Below are 25,613 nucleotides of genomic sequence, written 5' to 3' on the forward strand. Positions count from 1 at the left end.
ATGATGAAAATGCACATAATCTAATGTCAAGGACCCTTAAACTCTGCCACTTTTCAAATGTCCAAAGACACTTTTGACCCTTAAGGCAGGCTTTGGACTGTCACATCTTCTTAAGTCTGAAAAAAAGTTATATCTTTATAAGATACAGTGGCACAGAATATCCCTTCCCATTCCAACAAACAGGTATGGGTACATTGGGTAGATGGGGCAAGTCAAGAACCCAGCAGGACAAAGAGCAACCCTGTGGTTCTGTCTCAGATACATATGGCTTCAATTTTAAGGGGCAGCTTGTCATACATCTCTTGGTTTGGTTACTTCCATTCTGTGTGTTCAGCTCTCCATGGCAGATGTATCATGTATTGGGTATCTCAACATCCTATGGTCTGAAAATGCAACTGAGGCTTCATCCTCATGGCTTCAAGCAATGAACTCACCTAGTTTTCTGTTCATTGGAGATCTGACTCCACCAAACACAGAGGCAAGAACAGTCCTGATTGTAAACCAAAAACCAAGCATCCATGACCTTAAATTTTGCATCATTCTTGTTTCCATGGGTGATTCCGTTAAGTTTCGCTTCTGAATTGGGATGGACCCCACCCCAGGCAGACCACAGTTGCAGCAGGTTTTGAATGAAATTGCTAAATAGGACTAGGACCACTCCCTACTCCTTCTAATCATTTCAGGGTTAGCAGGAGAGCATAACTCTTATTATATCTTCAAGTTTCATGTCTGTAGCATGCACCTTCTCTCACGGCCACCTGAAACTACCTAGGGCTGTTTTTCTAAACAACCTACCCCACTTGTTGAGTAATTTCATGGTTGTCCTGAATGAGTCACTAGTAATAACAGTCCTAAAGACATATTATTCCATCTAGCAAATAAACCCCTTATTTTTTAATTTTGCCATACTCAGTGTCCCACAGCATGAGCAGAATGAGAAGGATTTCGGACCAAAATATCACACAAAAGATGTGTAGCTTAATTTTCATGCAGTCTGTTTTCCTCTAAAATCCTGTGATATTGATTTCCTTTGTATACATTACTCTTAACAGGCCAATATGCCAGGTTCTACAAGAACAATCAATTAATATGAATATAGATTTCAAAGCCTCTGCCATCTAAAGATCCTATATTTTCAACATACTTGCAAATGACAACATTCCTAGGCTATGTACAACTGCCAAATCTTTTTGCTTACCTTTTTTTGTTGTTGTTCTCACATGCTTCTTAGAATTGTTGTAATTAAATCCTCAAACCAAAAGTGTCTCAAGTTACAAACACATTTATTTGGCTGGTTCTGTCAGACCACATTTCACTATTTGGGAAGCTTATGATAGAAACACAGGTTCGAAATTAAAGCAAAAACCATGAGCAAACATTGTTTTCTGACTTGCTCTCTTGCTTGGTCACTCTCTCATGCTCAGCTCACTGGCTCAAACAGCCCAGGCCCACTTCCTTAGGGATTCATCCACACTCAGTGGAAGAGCCTTCCCATTTCAATTGTTATTCAACATAAACTCTGAAAACTTGGCAAACAGCCCTTCTGATATTGAAGGCCCCCTATTGATGCTCCCTCAGATGATTGTTGGCCCTGAAATACTGACAATTTAAGCAAATTAAGACAAAGACATGATAATATATGAGAAAGTATTAAGAACCAAGCCAAATCAGTCACTAAAATTGTAAAAGCTCAAACATTGATGATTGCAGGAACTGAAAAACACAAATTGTCCAAGACATTTTTTTTCATGTCAAAAAGAGAAAACTAAAACTGTTTTTCCATAGGAAGTTTCCAAACCAAAAAAACTCAAGCAAATTATAATGTAGTAAATTATCAGAAGACAAAAAAGGTGAAGGTTTATCATTTCCTAGAAAAACAACAATGTAATTAGATTATAATTCATGAATCGTACAGCATAGATAGCAGCACTGGAAAAAGGAAACACAAAAACAAACCTGTGAATATAGCGTGGTCATTTAAATAAGAACTGCAAGAGTGTAAGCAGAATAAAAATTACACAATTACTGGTCAGCATGCATCCTGTTCATTCTGGTTGTCTTCTTTGAAAATAATGGATATGGAATGGGAGTTGGGGTTCTTCCAACACATTGAAGAGATTAATCATTGTAATACTTCATATTTGAAAGAAATAGAGTTGATTAATAAAACATCTAATTATTTTATATTAGGAAAAAAGTATATCAGGCTGGAGAGATGGCTCAGCAGTTAAGAGCACTGACTGATCTTCCAAAGATCCTGAGTTCAAATCCCAACAACCACATGGTGGCTCACAACCATCCATAATGAGATCTGATGCCCTCGTCTGGTGTGTCTGAAGACAGCTACAGTGTACTTACACATAATAAATAAATAAATATTAAAAAGAAAAAGAAAAAAGTTTATCTATTAGGATCACTTAGAAACCATGTTGTTTCCTATGATTGATGATTAGATGTAAGTGTGTACAACATAGAAAGTTTAAAAAAATATAATATGTTTTTTTAAATTGACAGTGTGATTTATTTAAAATACTTAAAATTTGACAGTATGTATGATTTCTACTATACACATAACCTTTTTTGCTTTGCTTTAATTGCATTACAAGATATAAGCACTTTGAAAACATGTCTGATCCTATTTTCATGTGTATGCTTTTATGTGTGAGATAGAATATTTTCCATGTTTATGGGAGAGACACAGTAGAGAAGAAGGTGTCAGATCCTCTGGATCTGGAGTAGTAGGTAGTTAACATGTGTGTTGGTATCTGAACCCAGGTCATCCCAAATAAACTGTTTCCTGAGTGATCTGCCCAGATCACAGAGTATGTTTCATTCAATAAAGGAAAAGAGTTTCACAAATTAACAACTACAAAAACCTAAATAAATAAAGAGGTGAATAAATTACTCCTGGGAACCTGAGGCTCAGTATTTAGATGTTAGTTTTTGGACCAGGCTAGAGGAATGTGGCCCATCCCCAGAAACTGAGACCCAATAATGATGGTTAGCCCTACTACTGCATTTTCCACTACCCTTGTCCATACTTGCGGTATGCAGAGAAAAAGCCAGAAATAAAAGGCCCAAATATATCCAAGTCTTTATCAAAAGCATGAAGAAAGTGAGCCAGGAAAAATGAGAATTTCAACAATGTTCACTATGACTGTATTTATTTAGAAATAAAATAGACTTCACAACTCCAAGAAAAGTGACTTTAAGTAACCCCTAAGTAGTTTTATTTCTAACTACTCTATCTACTTCTGATCTTTCCTCCAGACAGAGAGGCCCCATTCTCTAGGGCTCTCTGTGAAAATGGAAGTGATCAGAAAGGTGAGCTATGGCCTTATAACCCTTCATGGGCCATTGTGGTCTCAGTCAAACCCAACCCTTCTGATGCCCACTCACAAAACAAAGCTGAAGAATAATTTATTATCTGTTTCCTGTCACATGACTTATGGCACAAGATGTAGAATCTGCCCTTTCCACCACACAATACCTTGCATACATCAAACACCTCTGTATCACAGAAACTCTCTTTGTACCACAGAGTTGAATTTGCCTGAATCATGCCATCAGGACTGGTGGTAAGGGAAAGTTAAAAGGATTCTAATCTAGTAAGTCTGAAAGAAGATCAGCATCTCCACATCGCCGTTCTATCAGTTTTTAAACAATTTGTAAAATTTACCAGATAAAATTGGACTGTGGAATGCATCAGAACTTCTAGAAAATATACCTCAAGTTTCCCTATGTGTTTGAAATATACATCAAAAGCCTGTGTGTGTACACTGGATAGTTATCAACACCATAGCTTCCAATGTCAGAACTGCAGAGCCTCTCCTCAAGAAATCCACACTCAGGGAGGAAAGAAAGTCAAAGTAACTGGCCAGATGAACACATGTCCCAATGCAACAGCTCACGGTGAATGCTGGTTGCACAAAATTAGACTCTGATAGCTCCACCAATGTGCTTTTCCTAGTATGGGGTCAATGGTCCTCACCCTCATCATGGTAGGACGGTGGTATCCTTAGAGAATCCTGGGTTTCTAGAGAATCCTGGAAGGATCTGCAGGTTGTCTCCCACTGGTGCTTCTGACTGCTAGGCCTGCCCATGCCCCTCATTACCTTGGACTACCCAGGTAGGCCTCAGGACTGTAGTAGCTCCCCTACCAGAGGATTTGTTATCAAATAACTCAGACAGAACAGGTCTTCCTGGATTCATCTTTCCCCCTTAAGGTCCAACAGAGCCCTACTCTGGTAAATTTTTTTTGTAGAATCCTCCAGTTTTGTAGAGTACCTGTTTATCTTCCAGATAACAATGTCCATTGTGTGCACATTTCATTACACACTGAATGTCCAGTACAGCCATGTCTGGGAAGTCCTGTCCCTCAATTTCAGTCAAATTTACTCTGACAAAAATTAAAGCAAAAAGGTCTGACAAACTTGAAAGGAAGGGGTAAAGGGAGGTGAGTGAAAAAAAATCAGTAAAAAGAAAGACATGATCTCCTAAGCATGAAGTAGTAGAAAGTTTATTATAGATAAAAAGGAGAGCACAGCCAGAAGCAGGGACATCTGAGGCCAGAGTAGACATGCCCCTGTGTCTTTGGAGGAGAGGGAGGAGAGGGCAGAACCACACCAAGAGGACAGAAGGATAAATGTGAGATGAAAAAGTTCAGATAATCACATGCTCAAATTGCATGAGGAGGGGCAGCTGGGAGAAGGGTACCACACCCAAGGGATGCTGGGTTGTTAAATGGGCATGTCAAGTAGTTGTCCCAGGGTTGGAGACTCAAAAGTAAGAAGGATGTTATTCTGAATTGTTTGAATTAAAGTAACTACAGTCATTTGTTATCTATATATTCTCAGTTCCATACTCAGATTGTATGAACCGTGAAAAACTGAGCAGTTTTGACATTTATTGTTCATCTAAAGTGTTCCATGACCACTCAAGGCCAATGCTAACTCCTGTCACACAGGAAAGCCCTCACATTCCTTCCTCCCCCTCCCTTCTGTTGTGATTACTCCAGCCTCAAAGGTTATCAGTGAAGTCAATTCTTACACAGGTTCTCACTTACTTGTAATTACTCTAAAAAGGACAGAAATCTTAGAAAACACTCATGCTCTGGTCTTTTTTTCCCACTGAGCAGCCAGGGCTTGTACTGTAAGGTTTGGCAGGACTATTTTACATGAACTGTGTGACAGAGGCAAGATCATGTATTCAAAGTAATTCTCAATTACATAGGACAAGGCAAGCCTGAGCTATAGAAGAGATTGCTAGGAACTGAGACCAATCATCAAAGGAATTGGGGAAAAAGAAATGAAATTCTTAATCAACAGGAAACATTGGAGAACTGAAACAAATAAGCAGTAATTCTTTAAAAAATGAAATTTAAAAAGCAATGCCAACAATGGACTTTTGGGGAAGATATATATGAAATTACAAAACGCATAGGTACATTGACATTAAAAAAGGCAAAGGGAATGGCACTGTAATGATAAATTTTGACCTTGACCTTATGTGGAGTGTTAGGGCCAGAGTCCTGTAACCTGACACACACAGCTGTAGTCAATGGCCTGTGTCACAAATATCTGAGCTAACTTAAGTATGTCAATGAGTACTACACATACCTACATAGAACCATGTCCTAACTGGAAATTCAAAATTCATTGGATCAACTGAAACTCTCTATACTGTACACCCACAATCTTTTGTGTTTTCATTCAAATATATGAATTAACACATGGTAGGAAACTACAAAGTCACTCACCCTGCATCAATCCCATCCTTCTTCACAATGGTGAGAACTGTAGCTGGCTGCCTTTAACATGAGTGAGTCTGTGATCCAGCTATTGCCTACCCTGTTTCACTCTGCACTGTACACAGGACACACTGTTCCTCCTACTCTGGTGTGAGGGAAGAAGCCATGCTCCACATGCAAATCCTTTCCCTGTTACTGCAATGGACAGTTCATTACATGACTCGAATGAGTAATTTTAAAACTCTCTTGTGGTACTAACCAATATCTTAAGAATTTAGTATCTTTAATCAAGAGGAAAGCAAGGTCATTGCCCTGGGGAGTAACAGACTGGGATCAGGGACACTTGGAAAAACATGGCTTGTGTCAGAAATGTTTCTAAATGGCTGAAAATCCAGATGTTCTAGATGTGGTATGCCTTTCTAGGGAAGAAATCATTGAACATGTAATTGAAAGATTAATTAAGAAAAAATCTCTGTGAAAATAGCATGTATCTAGCTTTAGTTAATGCTAAAAGAGGAGTCAACCTAGAAGAGATTTTTGCATTCTACCTATGTTGTTATCCTTAACTCTCTTTTAGGTTCTCACTCCAGGTTGTAATCTGAATGATTTAAGGATGGACTGGACATTTCTGCTGATCTAGCCAGCCACTGAGGCAGATGGGAGACTTACATAGCAGAGATATTCCAGAATTATTTCTTAAGTACACCAATACCCTGAAACAGCAGGTCATTCTGCAGTGAAAGGGTCCTAAGTGGAAGGTTTCTGAAGATGCAAATAATAGGAAAAGTAGAAGGTAGAAAGTATAAAATCTGGGATGGGGTAGCCAGGAGCTAAGTCTTATGTTAAGGAAGCTTTATAAGGAAGCTTTTTAAAAATAGCAGTGTCTGGGGCTGGAGAGATGGTTCAGTGGTTAGAACACTGACTATTCTTCCAGAGGTGTTGAGTTCAATTCCAAGAAACTACATGGTGGCTCACAAACATCTGTAAAGTGATCAGATGCCCTCTTCTTGTGTGTTGGAATACATCTATTTTATATATATACATATATATATATACACATTATGTATATATAATATACATATGTATATATACATATATATGCATGTATATAATTATTTTAACAACAAAATAATTACTTTAAAAACAGAATAACAGCTTGTATAGTACCTACAGGGGAAAATGGAAAGATATGGGAGACTTCCATGAAGTCAGTAGAAACTAACATACAGTGGGACAAAGGAAGAATCTAATCAAACATTGCTCCCCAAGAAGAACACAAGTAATCTCATCAACATTACTGCCCATGCTCACAGTGGTTTATGACTGATATCATCAGCCCTATGTGGTAGGAACTACTGGATTCTCAGGATAAGAGAAAACCCCTCTCCAAAGGTCCCCGGCCCCAGACCATTACCAGCTCTCCAAAAATATGCCTGGCTTTAGAGAAGGAGCTGTTTTTGTTTGTTTCTTTGTCAATAACTCATGGCCTTTGGGCCCTAGGCTGTTACAGGCTCAGCCAAGAATGTTTCTGAGTTTGAGAGGGAGCTAGTCATTCTCCATCCATGAAGGCCTCAGGGATAGCCTTGCTTGATCAGGACAGTCCTCACCACAACAGTGTTTTTCCTTTCCAAATGGTGTCACCTGATGTCTTGCCCATGTAGCAGAATTATGCTTTTTCAAGAAGATGTACAGTCCTTTATGGCACACCAGGCCTTAGTATTGGTTGTGAGCCTGGAACATTTCATTGAGAAGGTTGTTCAAGGACTGGTGTTTGATCTGGGGATGGACCCAGTAGCTGTTTGTTAATCAGGGTTGTCTTTTTTTTTTTTTAATGATCTGGATCCATATTTCCCAACAATCCTGATTTATAAATATGTGTATCCTAGCATCCTAATTTCTAACATGCTTGGTTAGCATACTACTCATCAGTGGGGTGTTTTAGAGGCAGTATCTCCCTCAGCTAAATTCTACTATGTTTGACTTACTCTTTCCGAAGCATTAGAAAATCCTTTACATCATTGATTCTACTCTTCTTATTACAGCTTAAATTTGGAATGCTACCCTGAGATGAACTTCACAACTGCCACAAAATTAACTCCTAATGGATCCTAACTGTTCAGGTCAATGCCTAGAAGATACCAGACAAATGAGACCTCTTTGAATTTGGCATCCTGCTATGGAAGTTTCTACATACAAGACCTTGCTCCAAATGTGTTGTAACGATGCAGCTCCCATAATAAAGTTCATCAGGTGCCACCGCAGAGTATATCTCATGGCTAAGACCACAGGGAACCTCACAGGTGGCTGCTAGTTTCCACCTTGCCAAGGAAGAGCCCACCACTCGGACTCCCTCTTCTCAGACCACCTCTCCTTCAGGTTAGGGGCAGTGGTTCCATGCTCACCATATTGTAATTTAGTAGCTCCGCCCGTTGTTGCTCCCCTAAGGAACTCAGCAGCAGAGGTCAAAACATGTCACACCAACCACTCAAGGTCACTACTCAGTGGAGCTGAACCTGCACAGAGCAAAGCAACCAAAAGAACTCTTCTCTTCTGTTTGGAAGGTCTTCCTGGAGGCCCTGATTGGCCATTGAATTTTGACTGACAGGATCACCTCCCTTAGGGTTACAGTGTGCTAAACCTGCTGCTTGGAGGAAAGCACCTGGAAGAACCCTCCTCTTCTTCTGATTGGAAGATCTTCTTGGGGGCTCTGATTGGCCAATGAATCTTGACTGACATGAGCACCTCCCTTAGTATTAGACTGCACTGAAGGCAAACAGTAAAGGGTTTCCTGGTCTAGGTTTCTAGTGAAGAAACTGGCCCTTTTCAGATCCGCAAGATTTTTGATTCAGTATCACCTGTGCCTGTCCACCAATAACCTTTCTGTCTTCCAGCATTCTGCAGGAATATTTTCCTTCACGTTCTCCTGGTCCTGCTGCTGTTCCTCCTCCTCCTCCTCCTCCTCCTCCTCCTCCTCCTCCTCCTCCTCCTCCTCCTCCTCCTCCTCCTCCTCTTCATTTTCTTCCTTCTTTAATAAAGAACTATTCCCTGTATACTCCATTATTCACCTTGGAGCAGAGTGAACTACATGACCCACAGGCAGGAGGCCTCCAAGGATATTAACAATTAAAGAGAGATTTTAGGACACAAAATAGGATTTTTTTGTGATTTCACACTGATGTCAGGAAAACCAGAATTAATATTCACCTGCTATGTATTGTAATGGTCCGATAATTGCTGAAGGAAGATCCTACACTTAGATAGTATGCAAAATCAAAAAGCAGTTATTCTGCAGAAACAACCAGCATGTGATTGTCAATCATTGTTTGAAATGTCGACCCCAGAGATAGGCCCACAGACCTTCTTATAGGGAATATGTGGAACTCTCCAGAAGAATTAGGTGATCTAAAATTTCAATGGTGGGTGCTAGGGGGTCATAGGTTGTCAGTGGTCTGAATTACTAAGTTAGGGTCATTTAACCATAGGATGAAATATGGATGCCTAGCCCAGAGGGCTAATTCTGAGATGTTTTCTTATTCTTGTAGTTATCCCTAGGCAATTTTCTGAGAGGTGGATTAATGATCTTGTTCTGAACTTTATGGTCTGTTGTTAGAACTGGTATCTTATGACAGTTCCAGGGGCTTATGGTTTATTCCTGGAGATAGTGCCTTAAGGCCTTTTTTTGAGATCAGTCCTGGTCCTCCAAATGGGGTTCTTGAATAGGGACAAATGGGGTTTATCTTGCATTTTCAATGTGATTCTCCAGACCACCCTGGGAGAGAAGCAGGAGATGGATGCCAATCACTATGGAGCACTATTGTTAGGCAGCACACCTTCCTCAGTAGGAAGGTTAATAAGCATATCTGTAATAGTAAAGGTTTTCCAGATGAACAGCACTGATGGCATGGATCTATGTATGCAGAAAGTGGTTATGTAAGAATGGCTCACAGAATGTGATCCAACTAGTAAAACAATGACTGTACCAATGGGAAGTTGAAGAATACAGTAGTGCCTCCATGTCTCAGCTGGTCTTCAGCATCTACCAGAATTCCAAAGATGGAACCTCTAATGGTAGAAAAATAAAGTGATCTCACTTGCCAGAGTATAGCAAGCAGAAAAAGGGAAAGAGTTATCATCTTCAATATCCTTTATATCTGTAGACTACCACCAAAAGCTGTGTCCTAGAGAAAAGATTTTTCCTGTGAACTCAAAATCTCCAGAATAAAGGCAGGTTTTCCCTGTTAAATATTCCAAATAATAAAAAGCCCTCACAGTGTCCTCCTGTTTCAGTTTAAATAATTAACTACAATAATTTGAACTGAAGTGCATTTTACCTCATCCTGAATGCTGTGACATCTCAAGGCTGTGACATCTGTATAGAAGACTCCATTTTTTACACTTTATTTTATGTCTATGAGTTTTTTCCTGGTAATAGTTTGTGTGCAGTACCTGCAATGGACAGAAGAGGGCATCAGATCCCTTGAGATTGCAGGTACAGCAGCTGGATTAATGCCCTGTGGTTTCCTGAAACACATCCTGTGTCATCTGCAACAATATCCAATGACCATAACTAAGTCACCTCTGTACTTAATGTACTTTCATTATAATTAATTTTTATACTTTTGCCTTAAAATATATCACTTTCTAAAACCTTTACCTGTTTACATTTTTTAAATATATTTTCCCAATAATGACAAATGAGGTTGGAATGGCTAAGGTCAAAAACTCAGGAGACAGCAGGTGTTGGCAAGGATGTGGAGAAAGAGGAACACTCCTCCACTGCTGGTGGGGCTGTAAGATGGTACAACCATTTTGAAATCAGTCTGGCAGTTCCTCAGAAAATTGGACATGAGACTTCCGGAGGACCCTGCTATACCTCTCCTGGGCATATACCCAAAGGATTCCCCGGCATGCAATAAAGACTCATGCTCCATTATGTTCATAGCAGCCTTATTTATAATATCCAGAAGCTGGAAAGAACCCAGATGCCCCTCAAAGGAGGAATGGATACAGAAAATGTGGTATATTTACACAATGGAGTACTACTACTCAGCCATTAGAAACAATGAATTCGCAAAATTTTTAGGCAAATCGTTTGATCTGGAAAATATCATCCTAAGTGAGGTAACCCAGTCACAAAAGAATACACATGGAATGCAATCTCTGATAAGTGGATATTAATAAGCCCAGAAGCCCTGAATACCCAAGGCACAAATCGCATAACAAATGACTCCCATGAAGAAGTATAGAGAAGGTCCTGATCCTGGAAAGGATTGATCTAGCATTGGAGGGGAATATAAGGACAGAGAAAAAAAGGAGGGAGGTGATTGGAGAATGGGTGGAGAGAAGAAGGTTTATGGGACATATGGGGAGGGGGCATCCGGGAAAGGGGAAAACATTTGGAATGTAAACAAAGAATATAAAAAATAAAAATATTAAAAAAATAAGGTTTACATGGAAAATATTTCAGATAAACATGTTAAAATTGGCAGTTTTCATGGAAAATTAAAGAGTAAAGTGGTAGACATGTAAAACATTGCTAAATTAATTGAAATATGGAATAGAAACATTTTATGATAAAATTGAAGATTTACGTGGAAAATATTTCTGATCACATTGTAGAAAATAGTAGAAAAACATGTTAGAATTGAAGATTATCATGGAAAATTTTATATAGATATAATAATGGTAGGCATAAAAGTATTCCTAAATTGGTTGAAAGTGAATTATAAACATTTTCTGATAAACTTGAAGATTTACATGGAAAATATTTCTGATAAAATTGAAGAAATATATAAAAATATGTTAAGATTAAAGATTATCATGGAAATTATACAGACAAAATGATAGGCATAAAGATAACTCTAAGTTGATTGAAGGTAGAATTATAAACATTTTCAGATAAAAATGGAAGATTTACATGGAAAATATTTCTGGTAAAATTCAAGAAATATATAGACAAACACGTTAAAATTGACTATTTCATGGAAAATTTTACATATAAAGTGGTAGATATAAAAACTCTTTCTAAATTAATTGAAGGTGGAATTAGAAACATTTGTGATAAAATCAAAGATTTACATTGAAAACATTTCTGATAAAATAGAAGAAATATATAGACATTAAAATTGAATATTATTATGAAAAATAATGCAGATAAAATGGTAGACATAAAAACATTACTAAATTAATTAAAAGGGGAATTACATTTTCTGATAAAATTGAAGATTTACCTGAGAAATATTTCATTAGTCTATGTCTTTTTTTATTGGAGAGTTGAGTCTATTGTTGATATTAAGGAATAGCGATTGTTGCTATGCCAAATTGTTATTTTTGGTGTTACTTTTATGTTCATCTGGGTATCTTCTTTTGGGTTTGTTGGAAGATTACTTTCTTGCTTTTTCTAGGGTGTGGTTTCCCTTCTTGTGCTGGCATTTTCTATCAGTTATCCTTTGTATGTCTGGTTTTGTGGACAGATATTGTGTAAATTTGGTTTTATCATGGAATATCTTGGTTTCTCCATCTATCATGATTGAGAATTTTGCTGGGTATAGTAGCCTGGGTTGGCATTTGTGTTCTTTTAGGGTCTGTATGTGGTCTTCCCAGGATCTTCTAGCTCTCATTGTCTCTGGTGAAAAGTCTGGTGTAATTCTGATAGGTCTGCCTTTATAAGTTACTTGCCCACTTTTCCTTACTGCTTTTAATATTCTTTTTTTGTTTAGTGCATTTGGTGTTTTGATTATTATGTGCCAGGAGGACTTTCTTTTCTGGTCTAGTCTAATTGGAGTTCTGAAGGCTTCTTGTATGTTCATGGGCATCTCTTTCTCTAGGTTAGGGTAGTTTTCTTCTACAATTTTGTTGACCATATTTACTGGACCTTTAAGATGTAAATTCTCACTCTTGTCTATACCTATAATCCTTAGGTTTGGTCTTCTCACTGTATTCTGGAGTTCCTGGGTATTTTGGGCTATCAGCTTTATGCATTTTGCATTTTCTTTGACAGTTGAGTCAATGTTTTCTATGGTATCTTCAGCACCTGTAGTTCTTTCTTCTATCTCTTGTATTCTGTTGTTGATACTTGTATCTATGACTCCTGGATTCTTTCCAAGGTTTTCTATCTCCAGAGATATCTCACTTTGTGATTTCTTTATTGTTTCTACTTCCACTTTTAGATCCTGGATGGTTTTGTTCAGTTCCTTCACTTGATTGTGCTTTCCTGTAATTTTTAAAGGATTTTTGTGCTTCTTCTTTAAGGGCTTCTGCGTGTTGACCGATGCTCTCCTGTATTTCTTTAAGGGAATTATTTAATTTTTCTTGAAGCCCTCTATCAGCATCACGAGATACGATTTTAAATCCAATTCTTGCTTTTCTGGTATGTTGGGGTATCTGGAACTTGCTGTGGTGGGAGAACTGGGTTCTGATGTTGCCATGTGGCCTTGGTTTCTGTTGGTAGGGTTCTTGTGCTTTCATTTTGCTATCTAGTTGTCTCTGGTGCTCATTGGTATTGTTGTCTCTGGCTGGAGTTTTTTCCTCCTGTGGGCCTGTAAGCCTGTGTCCTTATTGTTCTGCACTCTCAAGTGAACGCACTGCTGGGAGATTACTCTCTCCTGGTGGGCTATGAATAGAAGGCTGTGGAGGTTCCCCCAAAAGAGAACGTTATACAGGCATCAGGGAACCAGAATATGATCCCATTCAGTAAGCCAATTTTCATACATGCATGTTCCTTTTCTCTCCTTACAGGAAGCATAAATTACATCAGAGGTACCTCTGACATGCATTATTGTGGGTTCCTACTGCTGCCATAGAGGCCAGTTAGAAAATATCAATAAAATGAGGTATGCTCTTTCTTTTTGGATTCTTTTTCTTGAGACAGAATGTCATAATGTATGGATGTCCAAGAACTCACTATGTATACTATCCTGGCCTACATCTCAGAGACTGGCCTGCCACCTTCCCCAATTTCTTAGGTTTAGAGGTATGCACCTATAACCCCAGCTGAGATGATTTTTACAATGACTTAACTTTGAATCAAAGAATGAATGACAAGAATTAAAGAGTAAACCTCATGGATTTGATATTCAGTAATATATACTGAAATTTTATAATAGTTTAAACTGGCAAATCATTTTATATGTTCTCAAAAGTGGGTTTATTTTCTTTGCTTTGTTAATTTACTCCATGGAAAATTGGTTTAGCTGTGTTTGTGTATATACAGCTGTGGCATGAGAATAGCTAGCAATGAGAGAACACCTTACAGGTGTCTATTATCTACTTCTACTATGTGAGTTCTAGAGATAAAAACCCAAGGAGGCTTTTAGATACAAGTGACATCATGATCCTTATTTTATTTAACATTTTATATACTTCTGGTGTGTGACATACATATGCCAGAGCCTAAGTTTAGACATAAGAAAACATTTGTAGATAATAAGTGTCTATTAGAGATCGAGCTCAGGTGATCAGGTTTAGAAGCAACCAGCTGTACCCACTGAGACAGTTCTCTGGTATTCATTTGTGGTTCTGAGGAAGGTGTTCTGATGAAGCATTTCCCCTATGAATGAAACACCTTTAAAAGACTTAACACTACATCATCTTCTTTTGAAAATAAGATTATCAGTTTATACTGTTTTTCTCAATGCTTATAGGACAATATGTTTACAATCAGAAGACAGCATTTTCTGATGAAATATTTCACCTAATCTTATTTGAGCATTGTTGAGAAGGTTCATTGTGTAATGTCTCTGGTGTGCAAGGCTGGGAAACTGACATTGATCACTATAAAAAGATGGCCAAATGTAAATAACACAACAAATGTAAATCACACAAGTATAATTGTCATATTATCTCACACAAATATAATTGTTTATATATACATATATATAAACATAATGAAGTTATGACAGTGCCCGCACTGCCACGATACCGAGTATCGGGTATAGGCCTGGGGGATTAACAAAAAACATAGTCATGGGTCATTCTGCAAGGAGAATGCCAAAGCTTTACTGAGAGACCAGCAATATATATACTAGAGGCCAGGGAAGGAAACAGGAAAAAACAATTATAGTCATAGGTCAGGCACCTGGGAAGTCTGTACCACACTGGGCGGGAAGGCAGGAATCAAGCTAAGCCCCGGGATGTTTTGCTCTCAAGAAACCTGTGCAAACAGCTCAGCTAGGGGCATTGAGCCAAGCTCTCTGGTTCCCAACAACTCCCGCTTTTTTATTTTTTAAAGAATGAATAGTGTGTGTCTTAGGACACCTTCCATCCAACTCCCATTACCCGTCTCTGGGAATCTCTGCCAGTCCCAGAGCCCCTGTCTTAGGTTGGTGTGGACTGCAAAGGAGTTGTCCGTCATAGACTAACTATTCTCATTACAGGCTGAGCCAAATTTGAGCAGATGTATTATCCTGTGCCTAAGCACTTGTTCAATTACTGCTCTGGACTGGTTTTGTTGTTTGCACATACAGTTTAGCAGGAACAATCCCAATGTGGCAGCTCCACAAGCCAAAAACCCCAGTGCCATAGACCCACACCTTTTTTAATCAGGGGTAGCAATAATGCCAAAGTCTCTCTGATGGTAATACAAGGTGACAGGGATTCTCCCTTCATTATTTAGAGACATAGACACAATTCCAGGAACTCTTCAACCACAGCAGCATCTTCATACTCTCAGTAGTTTGTCAATACACACAATCTGCTAGAACAATTCAATTTCTTCTTGTCTTCTTTCTGTTCATGAGACTTTTCAAACTACAGAAGAATGGGACTAAAACACATGGTTTAGTATTCAAGGAATCATTGCAAAGCACAAGACAGGAGCCAAGAAATGAAGTTCTATCTAGCATAAACTATTCTTTAATATAAGATGTAAGATAATATTACTCTGTTCAATCAAGGACTGGATAAGGTTCATATGCTGGAGGAGCAGAAGCCCCCTCTTCTTTAAAGAAAGGATTTTTACTAGGTGGTCGGGAAGCAGACACTCTTTGCTCTTTACATTTCTTTAATTTTAATTTCAATTCCTCTATCTTGTTCTAAAATTTCCTCCTCCTCCTCAGATAATTCTGACTCACTCTCTGGTTTGGATGCCTTCAAAGACTCCTTTGAGGCATCATCTTGTGCTACTCTGAAAGTTCTTTTAATCTCGAACATCTGACCCTTAACCTTAGCATTGGTATTCAAGAGAGCATCCCTGACTAGTCTCCATAGAGCGAAGGCAGTCACAGGAATGCTTTCTGGCCCCTCTTTCTGAAATGTCCTTTGCAAGTCTGTTTTAACTTGGAATATGGCTTCTACCACTGTTCTACAACAAAGCTTGTGAAAAAGTGGCAACAGGCCTATACCGACCACAGCTGTTTTTAACATTTATCATTCTTGAAATCAAAGTTTTTCTGCAAGTTCTTATGTTTGAGAGCATGACAGTACAACTAATTATACCTCATTAAAAAGTCATTGTTTTCAATCTCATCCCTTATAAGTCTAATTTCTAGGATAAGAATTACATAAAATATTATGCCAATTTAGAAGTATCTTAGCGGCCTGTTTTTCCTGGGTTGGGTCATGCCATGTGTTGTTGTTTGATATAACTCCAACCCCGAGTTACCAGTTTTAAACTAACTTTTTGTTACCAATGTAATAATTTTTAATCATGCCCAATAACTTATAAACTAATACTCTATAGACAAGACATGCAAAACATACTTATACCTTTAAGGCCAATCAGAAACAAAAATGAAGCAACTACACGAATCTTATAAATTTAAACCAAACTTTTTTTCTAGCTGCAATTTCAAGAGAAAAAGCACTTTGCACCCAATAGGAGAAATAACCATCAGCCTACTTGCCCCAGAACTTGAGAAGCTGCTGGCCCTTTTAAAAGCAGCTTTTCTCTAGCTGTGCTTGACTCCTAGCTAAATGCAGGGCAGCTTAAATCAGTCTCTGCTGCGTAAACTGAGACTGGATCAAGAGATGGACCTCCAGTAGATAAAGTTTTTACCAATTTTTCTTTTCAACATGAAATAAAGTTTTTACCAATTTTTCTTTTCAACATGAAACATAGGACAATCATTCAAACAACGAAACAAGGACAGGCACATGTGGACAAATTGGTGCACCAAAAACAATACATAGAGAGGAAAGAGCACTTGTAACCAGTACTAATAATATCTCCAGTAGGACCCATGGAGGAAACAGGACATCTCCATGTTTCCCCTTGTCCCTAAGAGAGTTTTGAATCCATTTTCCTTCTCTCTTTCTCTTTCTCTTCCATGTTTCTAAAATCTGTTTTTTTGTCTTTTACTCTTTTTATTTTATTTTATTTTATTTTATGCCACATTCCTTGTGCCTGATGCAGTTTTAGACTGCTGACAATTTGCCTAATAAAATTCACCATCCCAATTTGCTGTCACACCCTAGCTGTTTTAACCTTGAACCCAATACCTGTTACCTAAGCAGAACCCCCAGTTGATCCACCAATTTTAAGGTGGAACTTGTTATCTCCATGGCGCCATCCTGTACTCACTTTTACTTTGTTTCTTGCAACATATATTCCCCAATACGTTCCTCTTCCTTTTGCCAGCCGGCTTTTCTTGGAACGATCCCGTCAGGTGCTCTTCTCTTTCCCGATTTCGGTGGGACCTCCATTTGATAGCGCCAGAGCTGCTACGGTACTGAGTATCAGGCGTAGGCCTGGGGGATTAACAAAAAAACACAGTCACAGGTCATTCTGCAAGGAGAATGCCAAAGCTTTACTGAGAGACCAGCAATATATATACTAGAGGCCAGGGAAGGAAACAGGAAAAAACAATTATAGTCATAGGTCAGGCACCTGGGAAGTCCATACCACACTGGGTGGGAAGGCAGGATTCAAGCTAAACCATGGGATGTTTTGCTCTCAAGAAACCTGTGCAAACAGCTCAGCTGGGGGCGTTGAGCCAAGCTCTCTGGTTGCCAACAAAGTTTTATATATATATATAAAACTTCAAGTTACATTGTTATATATAATAGCTGATTGTTCCATGTGATTACATCTCTAGGGACAGATGCATTTGGGTATTCACATTAGATTCTCGAGTGACATGAACTCCTCCCTTAGGGATAGAGTGTGTTTAAGGCATATATCACAAAGTTTCAGGGCCCAGGTTTCCAGCAGGAGCTGACCCTTTTCAGATCCACAAAGAATTGTGTTTCAGTAGCTGTCCTTTCATAGCCTATCTTTCTGTCTTCTAGCATTCAGCAGGAATTTTCTCTTCTTCTACCTGGAATCAAGGTGGATATCTTGCACAGTCCATTATTCGACATGCAGCTGAATGAACTATCATATTCACAGACAGAACTGTTCCAAGGAGTCCACCATTAAAGAGAGATTTAGAATACAAAATATGATTACAATATAATACAATTCAAAAAATATTTGTTTCTAGGACTTTACACTGTATCAGCATAACTGCAACTAGTATATACCTGATACCTAGAGACTCCAGACAACACTGGGAGAAAAGCAGGAAACAGATGAAAATCACTATGGAGTGTTAAGTGTTAGCCAGCACATCTTCCTCAGTGGGAAGGTGAGAAAGACACAACTGTACTAGGTAATGTTCTCTAGAGGAATAAAACTAATAGGCAAAAAAAAATTCATGGAAACTAAGTATTTATTTTGTGTGTTCTGATCATTGGGTCAGGGAAGAAAAAAAGAAAGAAATTAAAGACTTTTTTGAGTTCAATGAAAATTAAGTCACAGCAAACCCCCAAAACTGAATCCAAGAATATATGTGTACTGTGCGGTTTTGTGTGTCAACTTGACACAGGCTGGAGTTATCACAAAGAAAGGAGCTTCAGTTGGGGAAGTGCCTCCATGAGATCCAGCTGTTGGGCATTTTCTCAATTAGTGATCAAGGGGGGAGGGCCCATTTTGGGTGGTGCCATCCCTGGGCTGGTGCTCTTTGGTTCTATAAGAGAGGAGGCTGAGTAAGCCATGGGAAGCAAGCCAGTAAGGAACATCCCTCTATGGCTTCTACATCAGCTCCTGCTTCCTAACCTGCTTGAGTTCCAGTCCTGACTTCCTTTTGTGGTGAACAGCAATGCAGAAGTGTAAGCTGAATAAACCCTGTCTTCCCCAACTTGCTTCTTGGTCATGATGTTTGTGCAGGAATAGAAACCCCAACTAATACAAATTAGTACCAGTGTAGTGGGGTATTTCTGTGACAACCTGACTATGTTTTGGGGAGGACTGTGGAATGACTTTAGAACTTTGAGCTAGAAACGTCATTAGGATATTAAGAGCTCTGTGGAAAGTTCTGTAGGAGCTTGGAAGACAATGTTAAGAACAGTGCAGAAGATGGAGGCCTGGCTTGTGAAATTTCAGAGGAAAGATTAAAGACTCTTAATCTGTTTTGATTGTGAAGATTCTGTGGTTTTGGTTAGCTAGGGCTGAAGAATCAGCTGTGATTAACAAGATACCAGAACCACTAAAGCAAACCTTTGTGTTACTGGGACTATTGATGCTGATTAGCTGGAGCTAAGAAATTAGCGGCGATTAAGAAGAGACCAGAATCACTGAGGTGAAATCTTCTTGGAAGTGTTTTCTGAGAGCACAGAGGCTGTGTTCCAGAGATAGCCACAGTTGTATTTTGTGCTGTGGCCGGACTTGGTACTGTGTAAGAGTCACCCAGGTGGTACTGGTTTTGAACACATGAATGGGTCATGAAAAGCAGCTGAGGCTCGGCACTGAGAGGCTGCAGAAGGCCATTGGTGAAGGTGCAACCTCAGTTGCAATTGATGGCCCAGGACTGAAGGGATCATGCATAGGAACAGAGGATTGTAACCATGAAGAGAGCCTATGAGAGGCTATTGGTGAAGCCTAGTTACAGTAGAAGATAGCAGTGTTTTGGAGATTCCAGTGCCATGAGATGACCACCAAGAACAGCAGTAGCAGTGGAGTACAGGCAGCTGGAGCCTAGAAGAAAAGGTGTGTGCTACAAAGGGCAGGAATGGAGAAGTGACCCAAGCCCTTGGAGGAGCCCAGAAGATTGTGAGTTGGATCCCAGCCATTGAATCATTGGAGTTACCTAATAGTCTGAGTAACCTAATAGTCTATGTACATACTTGCATTGCCCCATGTTATGACTTATAATTTACTCAGTATACTCAGCATTGGAAGCCCGAGAGCCCTAATAGAGGTGGACTGTAATCCTGAGGCCATCTAAGACAAGATTCCATGTTTGTGTAACAATATCCCCATTTAATCAAGGTGGCTCTACACCTACTATACATTGGATAAGTATTCCAAGGAATTTGCTATATAAGACAAGATTATCTGTGATACTCACTATTTAATATGTAGGGAGACTTTGTTGAAGACCATAGAGATATGTATATGAGATGGATGACATGAGAGGGTCTTGCACTGTGGGTGAATAATATCCACCCTCAGAACAAAGACTCAGAAACATTTATACTCATTTAAGGATATATTACAGCCAAGGACTGAATTGGGGTTTCATAGACACAAAAATATGAAGGAGATTAGAAACAGCAGAACATGGCTTGATAGATGTTCGTGATTCTTGCAGAAGACAGCTCAAATTGAGTAGATTTATTGAGAATGTAGTGGTGGAGAAAAGTTCAGCTCATATGTGAATGCTGATTAGACAGTAAGGTTGAGTCTTTGTACCAATCTGCTTTATCAGAATTCCTGTTCGTGCAAGAATGTATATAGATAGTGATAGAATACTCAGAGATGGGGATTGAGCAGGACCAGGTATTGTTAAACAGAAATTGAATTAATAAATACATTTCAATGAGAAACAATGAATACTATGTTGTATTTACCTAGAATAGTATCTTTCAATATATCCTGAACCCTGGACAGCTCTCTGCCTGACCCTATATGCTCTTGGGGGCTGGGAGCAAGTTGGAGTAGGGTCAATGGCACAGACTCTAGGAGCAGTTGAGAAATGCTGCAGCAAGCTCATCTGAGCACTGTTGTAAGCTCCTTTAATACCCTATTTCCATGCCCCATTGGTTCCAAGAAAGGATATATGAAAATATATATTCTTTGCAGCAGTTTCTGATTGGCTGGCATTATTTGCACCAGCAATCCTTGTTCTCTCAGGCAGTCCTCATTAAGACTTCCTGCAGGAATGCTGGTGTTGCAGGCAGTCTTCACTTATGTCCTCTTGCAAGATGTGCTCTTGCAGCTACATAGTCCCCAGCATTTACATAGAGGGAGGCATGCCATTCCTGTTACATATCTACCCTCTTGCTTTTATATTCTGGCAGCATAGTGGGAGCTGGGGCTTCATTGCCTTGACATTGTTGATCCCACCTCAGAGGATTCACAGTATATTGGACTGAGTCTATCTTAGGTCTTCCTGTCTCCAGGATCTTACCCATCAATGACTATGAGCCCTCAGAGAGGTATAATTCTGGAGGCATGTCACACAAGGGGGAGATGAGGAACAGCCTACGTGGTGGTCTCATGGTTCTTTGCCATCTATGCTATATCACTTTCTTATAGGGGCCACAATCAGGATTTTTGAGTGCCATGAGCACCTGGAGGATCACCTCATTTATGGAATTTTACTAGAGGCATGCTGTGTGAGACAGTTAAAATAACTATTATTATGACCATTCCTCTGATTATAGCATAAGTGGTTATCCATGAGGGTCCAAACAGCCTCTTAGTATTGTCCAATTAAAGAAGTGACCACCTTTCAGGAGAGTAAGGAGACATAAATCAAGACAATCAGAGGGGCCACATACATCCCAATTGTTCATAATGGAGTCGTATTGAATTCTAATGGGATTACTGCTAATATAGGAAGTAATATATGAAGCATCATGTAAGGTAAACCTTCACATGACAAGTGTGAGGTTAAATGATAATATTTGGTAGTCCCTGGAAAATTTTATACCTACTGCAAGCTGGCAGTGCTCACAAGGGATAGGAAGTCCCACGAAATTGGGCATTTGAGACACCTTTGTACAGTGAAGCAGGGGTGGATGTGATATGCTTGGGTGATCTTTGGGGACTTGTAATCAGTAAGGGGGAATGTGAGGTTCCATGCATAATGTGGTGCCATAAGTTAGATTACTATGAAAGTCCCCCCTAAATCATGCCAGGGATTAGCTGGCAGTACCACCAATGGGACTGGAGAGTTAGGTGCTTTGGACAGCGGCACTAGAGGCCATCTTGGATCCTGAAGTTTGGAGGTTGGAGCAGAGGCACCCTCATCCTCATTGCTAAAAGCAACCTGTTTGCCTGGAGAAAGAGGGATGTGGTCAGTACTGAAATGGTGAACATTAGCCTGATCCTGGCAGTTTGTTATGGGTAGCCACTATTATCTCTCAGAAAGAATTTGTAAGACTGACATTCATTGCAAGTAGGATGGGGACAAAGATCGAGAAAGTGATAATTTGGTACTGTACCTCTGCTTTCAGGCAAAGAAGAGAACCTGCATTCAGAGGTCAGGATCCCACATATTCTCCAGGGATATCCAGGGGGCCAATATAACAAAATCGGTTCAGGTCATGAGTCTTAACTTTGAGACCATAAGTAAGCAGAAGGAGTTTCAGAGCTCTAATCTGGGGTTGCTTGTTGGTAAAAGGGAGAGAACCCATGATGATGATGAGCACAAAGGAAACAAATGAACAAATATAACAAATGTGATTGATGAAGCAATGAAAGTCATGGTGTACTAAGCAGGGGACTACTTCAGGTCTAGGTCAAAGGCCTTATGCCAGGATAGTGTACCTAGGAAGGAAAAGCGTTCAGGAGCTGATCCCTGGTATCACAACATGGGAAACCAGCCCCTATGACAGGTACTAGCATGAAGCCAGATGAAAATTTTTGGTAGCCTCCCGCGCCATGCCCAAAGATGGCGCCGGTTTCCTGTGTATGAGTCAGCAGGACACGGCTATTGTCCACCCCGAAGGACACAGTGCACATGATCCAAGTATGTCACAGCCCGCTCTCGGGGCATGCTAATAAGGCATTGAGACCTGCACCAGTCAGGTAGCGACACGAGTCTCCTAAGCATATATAAGCTGTGCCTTTTCCTCCCTCGGGGTCCCCTGCTCAAGAAAGCTGTACAATAAAAGATTGCCCGCAGAAGAATCCTGTTGCCGTGCGTCGTTCTTGCTGGCGAGAAGATAGGCGCGCGACAGAAAATGAAGAGTGAAAATGAGGAGCCAAAAACAATGAAGACATAAAAGATGGCTGTTGCACGCTTATCACAGCATGATCACCCAAAGACAAGAACAAAAATCCTCTCTGCATGTTCCCCACACACTTGCCACAGCATGCTCACTCAAAGACAAAGAAAAACTAAAAGATGGCCAGTACATGCTCACTGCATGCTTCCCTCATGCTTGCCTCACACTCACTGCATGCTCACCCTCAAACTGAACTGTGACCTAAATCGAAATTATCAGGATGGACAGACAGAAAAGACAAAGAAGACAGAAATGAAATTCATACACTCACCTTCGTGGAATACACAACATAAGACACTCAGGCACCAATTCAACGAAGAAGCAACTGAAGGGGGCACAACAGCAGCACTGCAAGGAGAAGAAAAGCAGATCAGGTTGAACCACGAGCACAGTCCTTGAAGCAACATGCAAAGATGAACCTCCAGACAAGGCTGTTCACAAGCAGCCACAAAATGAGGAAGATGAAGTGGGCCATCAACCACCTTGGGTGCCAGATATTGCCTGTGCCCTGAACAGGTCTCCTCCTGACCCTATTTGCTCTTGGGAGTTTTTGGCATGTTGGCAGAGATCAAGGACACAGACTCCAGGAGCAGGTGAGAAATACCTCAGCCAGCTCAACTGAGCACTGCTGCAAGCTCCTTTAATCCCTCTATCCCCAGCACATTGATTCCAAGAAAATATCTCTTCTAAACAGCACTGATTGGCTGGCATTATTTGCACCAGCAATCCTTGCTCTCTCAGGCAGTCCTCAATTAGGTCCTTTTATGGGAGATGCTTTTGGCCCTGAGTTTTTACATAGGGGCAGCTGTGCTTCCTGCTACATCCTATGTTAAGAAATGTCTTGTTTAATGTTATATTTTGTGCTCACTGGGTAGTGTAGGTTGATGGACAAAAGAGATTCATATCTTTTTACCAAAACTCCATAATAGCAAGAAAGTGTAGCAATCAACTCATATAAAATATGATTTATCCATTTAATAAAATATGTGGTGTGAAGAAAAGTTTGGCTAAAATTATGAGATATTAATTTGTTTCTTAATCATCTCCTTTAAATATTGGTGCAGCTGAAATAACTTTTATCATGAATTTGGTAAGGGAAAACACCCTATTCATGGAACTAACTAAATTTCTATACAAATAAAATGAATTGCTGAATGCTGAAGATGGGAAGGATTTTTGTCTGATGCACCCAGAGTCAGAGTTTCAGTGAACAGAATAGAGGCATTCTAGAGGTACACTTGGTTTTATTTCCTTCACATATGGATTTCTTCTCTACTTATAAAATGAGGAAGTAAGTGCTTAGTCAGTTTGATTTAAATATGACCTGCCTACAATGTTTAAAGTGGTTCTAATTTTTATTGTTTTGTGAGTGGTGGTGTCTTTGGGAGGGCATCATTGGAACCAGAAAAGGAAATAAAATCTGCTATAGTTTGAGTTATAAGAAATTGTCAGTTGAGAAGCAGGTACATTGGTGATGGATAAAGCTCTTATGATAGGCAACCTAGTGTTCTTAAGCTCTGAACCTCCAATTTGGCTTTAAATGGGAACCCTGGTTGTAACCTATAAATTTTACTCTTGCATGCTCTATGCTTTATCCTATGAACTCTCTTAATGGATGGAACAGCCAACTCATCACATATGGTCACAATATTCAGAACTTGGCCTGAGGCAGAGGCAGTGCTCCAGACACCCAACCACACTCATAGACAGCTGACTCCCAGGTGCTCTTATACAACCAGGCTCACAGGGTCGCAGGCACAGATGCAAGCAGCACCAACACAATACAAGATATAGAAGAGAGAATTTTTCTACAGATGAATGTGTAGAAGATACCATAGAAGATATTGAACTATAAATCTTACTCTTGCATGGTCTATGCTTTACATTCTGAGCTGTTTTTACGGCTGGAACAGCCAATTCATCACATATGGTCACAATGTCCAGACTCTTTCACTGGTTTCTGGAGTGTAAGTGACATTTTTGCTATTGCTTTTCTCAAATCTGACACACTTACTTCAGAACCACCGGTGCATAGAAACATGTCTTGTCCCTTTTCTGCTGTGAAATAACTTGTGGTTTGGGAGATAAACCTTTGCCTCTTCTTGTCTTTTCTGCTAAGTTGACTTAGGCTCAAAGTTAAAATGCGGATTCCTTATGATAAGGCTCCTGTGCTTTGTTTCTTCTATTAAATAGAAAATATGAATTCTTTCATCTGCAGTAATAGATGGGGCATGGTGGAGGTTACATTATGATTGCCAAGAATTGTAACAATCATTGCACAATTAATTCTTATGCCAACTTTCCAAAGTTTGAGCTGACTAATAGTAATAAGAAAGGACAGGACTTGAGAGCATGAATACATAGAGGACATTTTCCCTTCAAAGTGGCCAATGTATTAATATGAAACTTGAGTCACTGAAGAGTCACATTGTGATTTGAATTCTGTGATGTGGTTACTCTAGTAAGACATAATGCTTACTGTAACTGATTCTCTGCACTGATTTGTATTTAATGAATGTAATGATTTGAATTTCATTTTTGACTATGTCAATGGTCCTCTTTAAATATAATAATTAAATTAAAATATAATGCCTAGCTTTTTTTTCTGTTTTGATCCTTGTGATATTTTCTGGTCAAATACAATATTCATCTT

General features: G+C 39.5%; 1 protein-coding gene across 1 annotated transcript in view; it reads right to left on the minus strand.

Annotated features, from left to right (window-relative positions):
* The window catches only part of LOC127665201 (zinc finger protein 431-like), a 64,072-nt gene extending 39,071 nt beyond the window's left edge, over positions 1 to 25,001 (minus strand). The window contains exons 1-3 of the mRNA XM_052157629.1: positions 24,975 to 25,001; positions 23,232 to 23,308; positions 17,305 to 17,434 (exon numbers count right to left, since the gene is read on the minus strand). Coding sequence (XP_052013589.1) covers positions 17,305 to 17,434; positions 23,232 to 23,308; positions 24,975 to 25,001 — 234 coding nt within the window. The remainder of the gene's footprint in view (positions 1 to 17,304; positions 17,435 to 23,231; positions 23,309 to 24,974) is intronic.
* Positions 25,002 to 25,613: the final 612 nt, after the last annotated feature.

Source organism: Apodemus sylvaticus, chromosome 14 (assembly GCF_947179515.1).
Source record: "Apodemus sylvaticus chromosome 14, mApoSyl1.1, whole genome shotgun sequence".
Classification (NCBI taxonomy): domain Eukaryota; kingdom Metazoa; phylum Chordata; class Mammalia; order Rodentia; family Muridae; genus Apodemus; species Apodemus sylvaticus.